Below are 14,401 nucleotides of genomic sequence, written 5' to 3' on the forward strand. Positions count from 1 at the left end.
AGACAAATAAATGTGTACATTATCCATCTGAGTACATTCAGATAAAAATAAATAACTAAATAATCGATTTAAAGCCAGGAGTGATGTTACTGAGGTGTAGCTTCTAGAGCCGCACAGCTTTGCTTTACTTTTTTTTTTTTGGTATAGCTGTTAGCTTGAAAACTAATTAGCAGTGAAAATACAGCCAAATATCTTCCTTATATATAAATATATAAACAGTTAAAGTTATCAGTTGGAAACAGAGATGAACAGAAAAGATTAAAATAAACAGTAATGGAAGTTTTAACGAATTTTTTACCTCAGAAATTCACTCGGTGTTTTCTCTGGTGAGGAAAAACGTGTCGCCTCAAGGACGAATCGGATCTTTGAGTCGGCTCTTTACTGAGTCACTGCTTTTAGACTCATGTGGAGCAGTGTGTGTATTTTGTGGTTTCTACTTATCTAATGTTTTAGTAATTATCTAATGTTTTATTAATTATCTAATGTTTTATTAAATATGTAATGTGTCTAGTGAGTATTTTAATTTGGAAAATTATACTCTAGTAAATTAGAAATATTGCCAAAACATTCTTAATTACACCAACAATATTTTTCTAATTTATAGTTTCTTTACAAAATAAAATATAATCGCATAACTACAGTAAGACATCTATTATTGAGCAAATGATTTATATTATATAGGAGGGCATTTTATTGGTAACTTTGTTTGAATTTCTTTCTGAAATAGTAAATACTCAAATATATCTTACAAATGTATTTATTTAAATTAACTGCATTTAAGGGTGTTGAGAACATACTATTCTAATTGTTTTGGGGTTATCACATTATTAAACAATAAATAATCATAATTATGCTTACTCACTGAAAAAAGAAAGATACACAAAATTAAAATCTGACGATTTCTTGATCATTTCTACACAGTGAAAATGAGCAATGTCTGAACACGTAAACATAAACTCAACTCAATTATATTTTATTTGTAGGTTCAGGAAGCTGTCCTCTGTAAAATGCGCTGTGCACAAGCAAGCGTTTGGGTCGTACTGCTTAGAAATGGTATTACAGATAAATGTTAATTACTGATTCCTGATTTCATCCTTTTTCAGAAGGCTGAACAAAGGGGTTTTGCTTTCGCATTGAAACACACAGTGTCTTGAAGACATGCTGCCAAAACAACTGTTTTCACTGAAGCCACGCCTTCTTTCTTTGCACCTGCCTTTGGGCGGGATTATGCTAATATTTCACATAGTGATGTAGATGTTTGCGGAAGTAATATCTGGACTGGGATGGAGGAGTTTTAGGCGGGTCTGGAGCAGTGCTCTCTGTTAGATAGAATAAATCCCTTTGGGGGAAGAGTATGAGCTTTATGACTGTGCAGATCTTCTACATGCACACACAGATACATTTACACTAAAGCAAAAGGAAAACATTAAAAAAAAAAAAAAAAAACATGATATGAGACCTTTAAAATGCTTGATTTCAGTTCATTCTGGTGGATCAGAGAGAGGATTTCTGGTCCATGTCAGGATGTGTCTCTGCTAATTAAATAATCTCTTCTTTTTTAAAAAAACAAATTTGCTAAAAACAAATAAAAGAAAAATTAACTTCCATAAAGTTTTATTAAAACCTATGAATCACTTAGCAGCAAGAACACAGGTTTTTAACTTCAACTAACATTATAATCATGATGATGATGATGATGATAATGATGTGCGGCTGTGGCTCAGGTGGTAGAGCGAGTTGTCCACTAATCATGGGGTTGGCAGTTCAATTCCTGGCCCACATGACTCCACATGACTCCACATGCTGAAGTGTTCTTGGGCAAGACACTGAACCCCAAGTTGCTCCTGATGGCAAGTTAGTGCCTTGCATGGCAGCTCTGCTATCATTGGTGTGAATGAGACACAGTGTAAAATGTTTTGGATGATGGTGAGGATGACGGTAATGATGAAAGCTCATTATATTTTCCCTACGGTCTTTTTCTTATTTCAGGTTAACAATTTACAATTGAATAAACAAACAAACAAACAAACTTGTGGTGCCAATAATTTTGCCATATTTTTTATTTTACATTTTTTAAAGTTATAATTTTTTTTTTGCCAGATAAAAGGTAAGCAGCTTCTCCATTTGTTTGAATGGAAAATCATTGTGTCTAGTGTTTTTTTCTTTCTTTCTTTTGCTCATACTATAGAAGGGTGCCAATACTTTTGGAGCTGAATGAGAGAGAGGAGGGGCATGCAGCATTCATGTACAGAGACAAACACAACCTAGTTTCCTAGTGGCAGCTTCTGTGTGTGTGTGTGTCTGAGTGTGTGTGTGTGTGAGTGAGATATATATATATATATATATATATATATATATATATATATATATATATATATATATATATATACACATATATAATATCACAGCGAAGGATGGGAACGATGGAGAAGTGGGAGAGAGAGAGAGGGAGAGAGAAAGAGAGATGGAGTGAGAGACACAGACTGAGGGAGAGACAGAGAGAATAAGGGAGGTGGGAGGAGCGAGTGCTGTGAGAGGGAGAGAGAGAAAAGAGAGAGGGGGATCAGTTTACCACCGTGACCAGCAAACACAACAGAGTGAGTGTGAGTGTGTGAAGACGTCTTTCAAGTGTGTATGAGTGTGTGTGTGTGTGTGAGTGTGTGTGTGTGTAAACAGTGTCTCAGAACTGGCAGAATCAGCAGCATGCAGAACATCCCGGAAGAATGGACACAGACGGAGGAGAGATCGGATGGAGGACAGAAGGAGGAGACGGGGGAATGTGAGACGCTGATGATGGAGCTGAATCGTCTCGTCCAGAAGACTGTGAGAGACAGCAGCTGGTGGGACAGGAGAGGACTGGACTGCACCATCCTGGCTTCGGCTTTCATCAGCCTGCCCTCAGGTAACACACACACACACACACACACACAAACTCATTCATTCAAACACTCTTTCATGTGCATTATTATCCCACACAATTACACACAATGCAGACTGCTGTGGTGTAGCTTTTATTTCAGGGTGTGTGTGTGTGTTTGTGTATGTGTGTGTGTGTGTGTGTGTGTGTGTTGGGGGGTAGGGAGTTGTTGGTTCATTTGATCCATCACATTAAAGTTTTATACTAAACATTAGCATGAAGGTTATTTTTGCTCAGGATGTGTTAGACAGAGAATGTTCCGGAAAATTTTAAATGCACATGACAAATCATGACGACATTTCTGTACCTAATAATATAGTAATATAATAATAATAATAATAATAATAATAATAATAATAATAATAATAATAATAATATCATGTTACACAGCTAATCACAAATATGGTCAGGGTTTACGAGAAAAAAATCTTATTTCATGGTTTAATCATCTGGGGAAATCCGAAATAAAGAATCTAATTTGCGTGTGTATAATTAGCCAACATTGTGTGGATGATTTATAAATAATAATAATAATATTTAATCCTAAATATTACTAAACTTTAAATACTACTACTACTAATAATAGTAATATTAATAATAATTGTGAGAATGATGTTACATGCAAAAATTTTTTAATGAAGTTTTGTGTGTGTGTGTGTGTGTGTGTGTGTGTGTTACTTTCTCTTAATACACTTGGCAAGCTCGGCTCTCAAAGACACTCCCAGAAATGCAAATATGTAATAGGTCTAAGGTAAAAGGTGTGGCGACATTTGTGAAAAAGTCTGCACCATAGGGAAAAAAATCAGAGGACAACTTTAGTAGTTACAAAAGGATTGGGGGGGGGGGGGGGGGGGGGGTACCTAGAAAGCAGAACAAAATAATAATTAGCATATAAACACAAATATAATTTAAAAAATAAAAAGTGTATTGTATAAAAACAAAAGTTTAAAAAACAAACAAACATTGATATAGTATGTAAATAAAAACAATAGCGTGTGCAATAACCACACACCCCAAAGTGTTTCATTCCTCTTATACCACAGCAGTTTGCCAACAATTACAATTTTGAACTTGAATGACGCATCATACTTTTCATCCGTATATGGTTACATGTAATGTTGTGGAACATCAGTTAAACAAGTTACAATAACATTTACATTTGCTGCATTAATGAGAGACTCTTATCCAAAGTGACTTACTGAAGTGCTTTGTAGTCTCTATGAAAAAACACATCCTCATACTGGTTCACTAGGTGAGGGATTAAGAATACCATCCGTCTGACAACGCTGTTGGGGAGTCAGGTAAGAAAAGTGAACACAAGACAAGGATTTAAAACAATAGTAGATAAACAAAGTGCTAATTCAAGTGCTCGGGAAAGGTGTCCAGACATCTAAGAAGAAACTGTTGCGGAGTCTGCTGGTGGTGACACGGATGCTCCTGTACCTTCTGTCTGATGACAGGAGGGTGAATAGTCCATGAAAAGAGTGAGGGGGGTCGTCCGCAATACTGGTGGCTTTGCGGCTATTGTATGAGGTGTCGATGGTGGGTAGAGAGACTCAGATGATTTTTTCAGCTGTCCTCACAGTTCGCTGTATGGTGTTGTGGTCGGAGGCTGTGCAGTTCCCATACCACATGGTGAGACGGCTGGTCAGGACGCTCTCTATCATCCCTCTGTTGAAGGTGGTGAGGATGGGAGAGGGAAGTTTGGCTCTCTTCAGTCTCCGCAGGAAGTGGAAGCGCTGCTGGGTTTTCTTGGCTAGGTGTTGAGAGTCCAAGAGAGGTCCTCTATCATGTGCACACCAAGAAACTTGGAGCTTTTGACTCTCCATGGTTGTTCCGTTGATGTGCAGTGATGAGTGGTCCGCTCGGGTTCTCCTGAAGTCGACAATCATGTCTTTAGTCTTATCAACATTAAGAGATAGACTGTTGCCTCTACACCATTGTGAGAGCTGGTTCACCGACTCCCTGTACACTGAGTCATCATTGTTGCTGTTGAGGCCCACGACTGTTGTGTCATCAGCAAATTGATGATGTGATTAGAACTGAACTTAGCAGCACAGTCATGAGTCAGCAGGGTAAACAGCAGTGGACTGATCACACAGCCCTGGGGGGCGCCGGTGTTAAGTGTGGTGGTGCTGGAGGTGGAGTTGCCGATCCAGACGGACTGGGGTTTTCCAGTCAGAAAGTCCAGGATCCAATATCAGAGGGAGGTGTTTGTTAGTTGTTGTGGGATGATTGTGTTGAAAGCTGAACTGAAGTCTATGAACAGCATTCTTACATAGTTGTCCTTTTTGTCCAAATGAGTCAGAGAAAGGTAGATGATAGCCGTTATGGTGCTCTATGCTGAGTGGTTGCTATGGTAGGCGTAATTAAATGGGTCCAGTGTGGTGGGAAGTCTGCTCTTTATGGGTTTCATGACTAGCCGCTCGAAGCACTTTATGATGATAGGTGTGAGTGCAATGGGCTGGTAGTCATTCAGGCAGGACACAGATGATTGACACAGCACAGAGATGATTGTGGTTGTCTTGAAGCACACAGGGACATCTGCTTTGTGCAGGGAAATACTGAAGATGTCTGTGAGGACATCTGCAATCTGATCAGCACATTCCGGCTATGTGTTGTCAGGCCCGGCAGCTTTCCGTGGGTTAACTCTGGACAGAGTTTTCCTGACATCTACTGCAGACAGACAAAATACTTGGTCTGTGGGAGTTGGGGTGGTCCCCGCTGGCATGTTCTTTGCCTTAAATCTGTGCATAGAAATTGTTCAGAGAGTTTGCAAGCGGTCACCATCACAGACAAGTGGTGTAGCTTTGTAGTCTGTGATGGCCCGAATGCCTGCCACATACGCCTGGTGTCCTTTGTGTTTATGAGCTTTGCCTCTCTGATAGTCCGGGACAGATTGGTCCTTGCAGTGTGTCAGGTTTTAAGCAGTGAGCACAGTTCAGCAGTCATCCATGGTTTCTGGTTTGTGCATGTGGTGATGATCTTGCTGGGGAGGCCTGCCATGTGCGAGTTGCAGTAGTCCAGTCTTCAAATGGCAAGGAATGAACAAGCGGGTATAGAGGATATAATCTCTTAGAGAGAGCAGGTATAGAGGACATGACCTTGCAGAGAGAGTGGGTATAGAGGATACGACCTTGTAGAGAGAGCGGGTAAAGAGGCTATGACCTTGTAGAGAGAGCAGGTAAAGAGGATACGACCACTCAGAGAGAGCGGGTATAGAGGATACAACCTCCCAGAGAGAGCAGGTAAAGAGGATACGACCTTGCAGAGAGAGCGGGTATAGAGGATACGACCTCGCAGAGAGAGCAGGTAAAGAGGATACGACCTTGCAGAGAGAGCAGGTATAGAGGATACGACCTCGCAGAGAGAGCGGGTAAAGAGGATAGACCACTCAGAGAGAGCGGGTATAGAGGATACGACCTTGTAGAGAGAGCAGGTATAGAGGATACGACCTCGCAGAGAGAGCGGGTATACAGGATACGACCTCGTATAGAGAGCGGGTATACAGGATACGACCTCACAGAGAGAGCGGGTATAAAAGATATGACCTCGCAGAGATAGCGAGTATAAAGGATACGTTCTCACAGAGAGAGCGGGTATAGAGGATACGACCTCGTAGAGAGAGCGGGTATAGAGGATACGACCTCGTATAGAGAGCGGGTATAGAGGATACAACCTCGCAGAGAGTGCAGGTATAAAGGATACGACCTTGCAGAGAGAGCGGGTATAAAGGATATGACCTCGCAGAGAGAGCGGGTATAGAGGATACGACCTCGCAGAGAGAGCGGGTATAGAGGATACGACCTTGCAGAGAGAGCGGGTATAGAGGATACAACCTCGCAGAGAGAGCAGGTATAGAGGATACGACCTCGTAGAGAGAGCGGGTATAAAGGATACGACCTCGCAGAGAGAGCGTGTATAAAGGATACGACCTCGCAGAGAGAGCGGGTATAAAGGATACGAGCTCGCAGAGACAGCGGGTATAGAGGATACGACCTTGCAGAGAGAGCGGGTATAGAGGATACGACCTCGCAGAGAGAGCGGGTATAGAGGATACGACCTCGTAGAGAGAGTGGGTATAGAGGATACGACCTCGCAGAGAGAGCGGGTATAGAGGATACGACCTCGTAGAGAGAATGGGTATAGAGGATACGACCTCACAGAGAGAGCGGGTATAGAGGATATGACCTCGTAGGGAGAGTGCCTTGCATGGCAGCTCTGCTACCATTGGTGTGTGTGTGTGTGTGTGTGTGAATAAGTGAATGAGACACAGTGTAAAGCGCTTTGGATAAAGTGCAGACCATTTTAAATGATGAAGCAGGTCTTGCCTCTGAATTTGTCTTTCTGTCTCTTCCTGTCTCTGTCTCTCTCAGCGTTCCTGCTGTTGTCCTCATCTCAGGTGTGTTACTTCCTGTTGGGCTTGATTCTGATGGGCGTGGCTCATGCAGTGATCACGGTGAAGGGAACTCACCTGGCCAGTCATGGAGCTCTGAGCGACTCCACCTTCTGGAAACAGTTCTGGGCCATCTTCTTCATCGAGGTGAGACACATTAGTTGTCCCAGTACTGCTCAAAGGGTTGGAGCTTAAGTTACATTTCATTAGCAAACTAGAATTATAGCCTTTTATTAAATTTTATTATGTTACTCACCTGTAAGGTAGCTAGGATTACAACTAGCTAACAGCAATATATAAAATACAGCATGAAATACAGTATAGCCTGTTAGCTAGTGTTACATCAGAGTATTGTCTCAAATTGCAAATAACCAAACAGATAGCTAGCTAGCTTTATAGTTCGATTTTATATTCTACGAATGTAATGAAAATAAGGAATGTAATGAACTAGCATTACACTGAGAGGCATGACAAAGCTAGCTTATCTAGTTTAAGATTATAATTTGTATGTGGTTCTCAAGGGTTCTTAAGTAAAGATGCCACTGAAGGAACCAACATATCAAGTTCTGAGAAAGTTTACGGAACATGGCGGACTAAATATCTCTCCTGTGTGGTCTAATTAATACTAACATTAGCAAGCAAGACAGCTAGTCAGTTAGAAAACTAGCTATTTAGCATGCAAGTTAGAGAGCCAGCCAATATTTTGATGTAAAAATAGATGTGATAAATACTTCTTTAAAGTTTGATTACAATCCTTACAATTCTACATATTTACACAACGACTTATTGCACTCTGCTAGCTAGTTAGAATGCTAGGTAGTTAGCGATCAAGCTAAGCAAATTCATCGTGTCAGATTGAGACAAAAAGACTTTCAAGCTATCTAATAGCAGCAATAATATATAGCATTGAACATAGCCTGCTAGCTAGCATTACATTGGAGAATTAACTAAGGACATGAGGTTAGCTAGTATGATAGTTAGCATAATATAATTAAAAAATATATATAAATGAATGAAAACAAGGAGCTAGAATTACACAGAGAGGTATAATTTAGCTTAATTAGCTATCCTATGGGGTTCTCAAGGGTCCTGTGAGTTCTTAAGGAACATGTTGAATGAATCTGTAGCATCACCGCTATCGCTAATCTTGTTAATAAACCCAAACTAAAGAGTTAGCATCTTCTGTTTTAATATTTAACACTGTTTACTGTGTCTCGTTCAGTTCAGGAAGATTAGCAAGTCTCAGTCTGTAGAGACACACTGTTAGCTTCTGTTAGCTGTTAGCATTGTATGTTTCAGGTGTGTGGAGCGTTCACAGCAAATGCGGGTGTGAAAGCACACATTAAGATGCACCACGCTCACACTAACGTGATCGGACTCGGAGACTCGAGCACGTGGAAGATTCCGTTCCTGCCCCGAAGTGTTTATCTGTTCATCGCTCCACTCGCTGTGCCCATCATCACTCCTTTAGTGGCCTTGGGTGAGACAAAACGGGCAGAGATTATTTCAAATTTGATTAGCCAATTACAAACTCGACTGTATACAGTTTAGCTAGTTTTACACCTAGCTTGTTAATTTACATATTGGTAGCTTAGCTAACATTAGGTAAACTATTGTGTACTTAAGAGAAGTTTCTAGCAAGCTACTTAATGCTAGGTTAACTATAATATATTGTGTCGTTTAGGTAAACTGTTTATACGATCAACTAGCCATAATTTGTTCACTCATCAACTAGTTAACTTTAGGTATACTTTTTTATTTGATCTGATTTCATTTAAACCCAGTTAAAGCCCATTAAAGCTAACTAATATTAGTCAATTTAACCATGTTTTTAACTAGTATTTTATGAAAGTCGTTCGGAAGTATGTCGACCCAAAGAAAGAAATAAAAAAGGAAATCAGGATTGTGGTGCTGTGAGCCAGTTTGTGATTGGCTAATGAAATATGATTTAGGGTGTGTCTCAATCAGCTCCCTAGTTCAGTAGTCAGGGCACTGATCAGGGAGGCGGCCATTTTAAGTTCAGTCTCAATCGCAAAATCCTTCCAGTGTACTGGAACGTTCGTGCCTTAAAATAAAACAATGAGCATCGATGCTCACGCTGTTCCCTTACCGGAAATGACGTCATGTTTTCTGAAACCTCTCAGCTGGAAAAAAATGGTGGACGAACTTTCAGACAACTTCGTCTACAAATGTAAGTAGCGTGTTATCGCTGTTGTGGCTCTCAAATGATTTCTTAGGTTAGCGATTTGAACTTTATATACAGTTTGTTTGAGTCTAATGACTTTTAAGTGTTTAATGATTTTTAAAAATCCACTAGCTAGCCTACGATCCTGCTTGAAGTACCATGAGGGTAACACGTGATTAAGCTACTTTAACAAATTTATATGACATACAGTATAATGTTAGAAAGATACGGGTCCTGTCTGTTGTTGATAAACACCAGTGGTGACATTTTACAAAGTGAGTACGTAGTCATGTCGCCGGAAAAATTGCCCGAACTCATGTACACCATATACTGATCCACCACCTAGGGGACTGATTGAGACGCACCCTTAATCTCAGCTCTTCTTAACGCAGTAATACAACCTTAGCTAGCTGACTAGTGACCTCCATGCTGGTTTAAATTGCACTATAAACAGTTAATGTTAGCTAAAATTTGGCTACTATTTTCAGTTACACGTATAATAGTAAGTCTAATATTAGCTAGCAAATTTGGCTCAGGATGTGTGTATAAAACCTTTGTGTATCTGTGTGTGTATGTATAAAACCTGTGTGTGTGTGTGTGTGTGTGTATATATATAAAACCTTTGTGTGTGTGTGTGTGTGTATGTGTGTGTGTGTGTTGTAGGGCAGCTGAAAGGTCAGCCTCTGTGCACAGCAGCACGTACGGTGGTGTGTGTGTGTCTAGGTGTGTGTTCTCACTATGTTGTGCTGCGGTGTGTATCGGGGTTGGAATGTAGCTCAGCGCTGCTGGTGATGCTGCTGAGCAGAGCCATGTTCTCCATCCCATACATCCATGTCAACATCTTCCAGGTGAGGAACACACACACACACACACACACACACACACACACGCACACACATGCACACACACACACACACACACACACAGACACCCACGCACGCGCACACACACACACACACACACACACACACAGAGACACAAATACACACACATTCTTAATGACTAAGAGACTAATCAAAATGCTATTTGGAAAATGCTTTAACTGGATTTAAAACGTGTGTTATTGTAGATATGGGGAAATGTGTTTATGTAACATTTATGGAAGGAGTCTCCAGTGTCAGTGCTTTTCCGACATCTTCAGGACAGAGGAGTTTACGCGGTTTCTCAGTAACACAACAAGCTGTGGTTTTTTTTTTTTTTGGGTCTAGAGCCTAAATCTAGAGCCAGTAGCCATTCAAGAACCTTTGAGGAACCAGAGAGTGGACTGGTTCCTTTAGAGAGCGTACTGTCGGTGTGTTGTGTTTGAATCCACTGTTCACAGCATGCAGATAACCTTGACCTTGACCTTGGTGTTAGCGAGCGTTAGCAGTGATCTGATCGTGATGGGGTAGTGTTTCAGCATGTTTAAAACAGCACACGTTAACACGTACTGTGATTGGACCGTGATCGGAGGTTATCAGACTCGCACTGCGAGCACATATTTGTGAATCTTTGTCTATTTTATTTTATTTTATTTTATTTATTTATAAATAAAACGTATTAGTTTTATTGTATTAAATCAAATTATAATTTTTTTGTAAAGCACTTTTTGCCATCGTTCACCCGCCCCCCCTCTCTCTATCTCTCCCTCTTTCTCCCTTTCTGTCTCTCTCCCTCTCTCTATCTCTCATTCTTTCTCCCTCCCTCTCTATATCTCTCTCTCTCTCTCTCTCTCTCTCTCTCTCTCCCTCTCTCTCTCTCTCTGTCACCTCTCATTCTTTTTCTTTTCTCTCTCTCTTCTCAAAGCCGTTCTGTTCTCTCTGGCTCTCAGTAGCTCAGGCTGGAGGTTTAAACTTGGCTCCAGTTCATTAAGGAAATAGAGAGAAAAGAACAATTCACGCCTGACTTTTTCCCCAGCGTGAGACTTAACACTCAGTGTGTTGGGCTGTGTGCTGATCCTGTGTGGTATTTGTGCCCATTTGTGCTGATCCCCTAAAATATTTGTGACTCTTTGGAGCTCTTTGAGGGCAGAGAACATTTTCCTAAAGAAGAAAAATCAGAACAGAACTGACTCTATATTATCCGTGAGAGTTTTTTTCTTCTCATAACCCTACATGAAGGGAACTCGAGGGTCAGATCACAGCGAAAGAACAACAACACTCCCATATACCAGTCCTGGGATCTACAACATTACATGTAACTATAAACAGATAAAAATGCATTCTTTAATAAATAAATATACAGTAAGAACCTAGCTCATTATGTATTGGTTTTGATTCTGAGGGCTACCAGCTGACCAAAACCTGTTAATCTAATAGAACTGCAGGTCCTCCAGCATGATGGAGATGTATTTAGTTCCTGTGACATTAAGATCTGTGAACTGGGCTTATGTGCTCATGTTCTGGTAACCATTCTCACAGTTATCTTTCTGGGAAGGAGATTTAAGGAGACCACTGCAGAGGTCCAGCCTGATGAAAATGAAGGTGTGGACAAGTTTGTTTAAGTCGTGTCTGGACCACAAACCTGTTAATTTGGTTATACAAGAAAGAGGAGCCTTCAGGGTGGAGCTGGAGGAAAACAGGAAGCAGGAAGGTCTCCAGGTTTTTAGACATGGGGTTGCAAGGACTGGGCAGAAGCACACTCAGAAGTGGCACCAGCTTAGAGTGTTGCATTTGGAGAATATTGGATTTGTTTATTGGTGCTAAATGAGTGGCTACAATGATGTCACTTCTTCTTCTTCTTCTTCTTCTTCTTCTTCATACCTGCTGGTTTAATTGCTCAGCTGATCAACTGTAGTTGTTTCTGCAGCACATTGGGTTGCCGATGTTTTCTCCAAATCGTCGGCCAAAGCGGATCTACCAGATGAGCCATGGTGTGTTAAACTTGCCCCGGAACCCACTGTTGGACTGGACCTTCGGCCACTCGCTCATCAACTGCCACGTGGAGCATCACCTGTTCCCTTCGCTGTCCGACAACATGTGCCTCAAGGTGAACACGCTCCAGCACTGGGTTCTCCATTAGCCAGGAACATCACATGCCTGGTGTGTTTGCGTTTTGCACTGACGTAGTTAACAACGCGCGTATGTGTGTGTGTGTGTGTGTGTGTGTGTGTAGGTGAAGCCAATCGTTTCGCGGTACCTGAAGGTGAAGGCATTGCCATATCAGGAGGACGGCTATCTCTCTCGCCTGCGTCTCTTCTTCCACAAGTACCAGGAGCTGATGGTGTTTGCTCCACCTATAATTGAGTTGGTGGGGGTGCAGTAACGGAGAACCACAAGAACCGTTACAAATCCTCATAACCAAGACATCTCATATCTGACAAATGTAGATCTTCTGATGATGAAGCAAACGCACACACACACACACACACACCGAGGGACTGTAGACACAACAGCTTCTATCATAAACACACCACATGATGGAAGTTATGTTGTCCAAAGACCAATATAAATATTTAAGTCCCGAGACATGGAACATAGTGAAGCTCTCACTGTAGGAGTATACTACACAAAAGTAACTGCCCCCACCACTAACCTGTTCTGATAGTTTTCTTACTATAGCACATTTTCAGCTCCTTACAAAAATTGCAAAAATAAATCTACTCTGCTAGAACTGTTAACTGTAATTTGATTGAATCACTTTACTTAACTTTGCTTAACTAAACTAGCCAAAAGCTGATAACTAACTAAAGACTGTCCATGCTCAAATTTAGTCTTTTTTTTTTTTTTAAGTTTTATGCTAATTAGTTGTGATATAGTAACGCAACAAATCCATATGATTGGCTCCAGTAAATTTCTCAGACGAATCACTGTCTTTATTTCCCATTTAACAGAGATGAAGTTACACCTGTGGTTTTATCTGAATTTTATTACTATATTAAACTACGTTTTAAACAACTGTAACACTGAGATGTGTAAAAGTGAACATTCTGGCTACTGCCACGTATTATTGTAATTTAAAAACAGCTGGACAGGCCACACCCACAAGAGATAATTAGTGTGTTAGTGTAATGTTATCTGTTTCTTTATGTAACACAAACACTAAAACTGAGCAATACATCGAGTGACGCAAAAAGTAAACAATTATGATGCTTGTAAACAAGAAAGCACTTCTCTTAGCAAGCAAAAAATCAGTAAATTGTAGCAAACATGTAGCTATGTGCTAAGCTAACAGTGCTAACTGAGTACTTTTTTGAATGTTGAAGTTGAACACTTTTTAAAAAATTTTTTTTAGACTGAGTCAGTTAAAACACTGCTTGTGATCTTTAATAAACATGAAGTTAAAATTAAAATGTCCGGTACGTTATTGTGGCTTTCCACATAGTTTTGTATTTATCGATTTCTTTTCACAGACTTACACAGAAGTTTTGATACACTTTTTATGGAGCTCATCTTTATAATTTACTATTAACACATTCATATCTCGTTAAAATGCATTAATAAGGCATTATGCATTTTTTTCATGAAAATGCATTACACTTTATTACTATTTTTATGCATTTTGAGTTAATAACACAATGGGTTTTATGTACTGTTCATAACACATATTATCACCAATATCAAACATACAGTGTATAGTGTAATATGAGTCCTGCCTTGATTTGTTTTTTCTATTGTTTTTAGCATTATTTTTTAAACTTTACATCATACTAAGAAACTTTACAATGTTATAATACAAAACATGAACAAACTTTTTTCAAATTAATGCAATGTTAGAGCTTTACATCATTATACAAACTTTACGACTTACATGAAAACTTTACACCTCACATCATAATACAACTTTCCATCATTACACAAATCTTTACGACTTACATGAAAACTTTACACCTCACATCATAATACAACTTTCCATCATTACACAAATCTTTACGACTTACATGAAAACTTTACACCTTACATCATAATACAACTTTACATCATAC

General features: G+C 40.0%; 1 protein-coding gene across 1 annotated transcript; it reads left to right on the plus strand.

The window, feature by feature from the left end:
- Positions 1–2,423: 2,423 nt before the first annotated feature.
- Positions 2,424–12,741, plus strand: fads6 (fatty acid desaturase 6). The gene is made up of 6 exons (XM_053639702.1): positions 2,424–2,902; positions 7,294–7,460; positions 8,613–8,793; positions 10,162–10,346; positions 12,286–12,465; positions 12,592–12,741. Exons 1-6 carry the CDS (start codon positions 2,635–2,637, stop codon positions 12,739–12,741), a joined length of 1,131 nt encoding a protein of 376 aa, XP_053495677.1. The 5' UTR covers positions 2,424–2,634.
- Positions 12,742–14,401: the final 1,660 nt, after the last annotated feature.

Source organism: Ictalurus furcatus, chromosome 13 (assembly GCF_023375685.1).
Source record: "Ictalurus furcatus strain D&B chromosome 13, Billie_1.0, whole genome shotgun sequence".
Lineage (NCBI taxonomy): Eukaryota > Metazoa > Chordata > Actinopteri > Siluriformes > Ictaluridae > Ictalurus > Ictalurus furcatus.

What these genes read in the sequence shown, in the direction of transcription:
- fads6 (XM_053639702.1), top strand. Translation starts at nt 2,635, where the DNA reads ATGAGTGTGTGTGTGTGTGTGAGTGTGTGTGTGTGTAAACAGTGTCTC. An exon ending in CACTCCTTTAGTGGCCTTGG is followed by an intron (nt 8,794 to 10,161) that starts GTGAGACAAAAC and finishes TGTGTGTTGTAG; the next exon opens with GGCAGCTGAAAGGTCAGCCT. An exon ending in CCGACAACATGTGCCTCAAG is followed by an intron (nt 12,466 to 12,591) that starts GTGAACACGCTC and finishes GTGTGTGTGTAG; the next exon opens with GTGAAGCCAATCGTTTCGCG.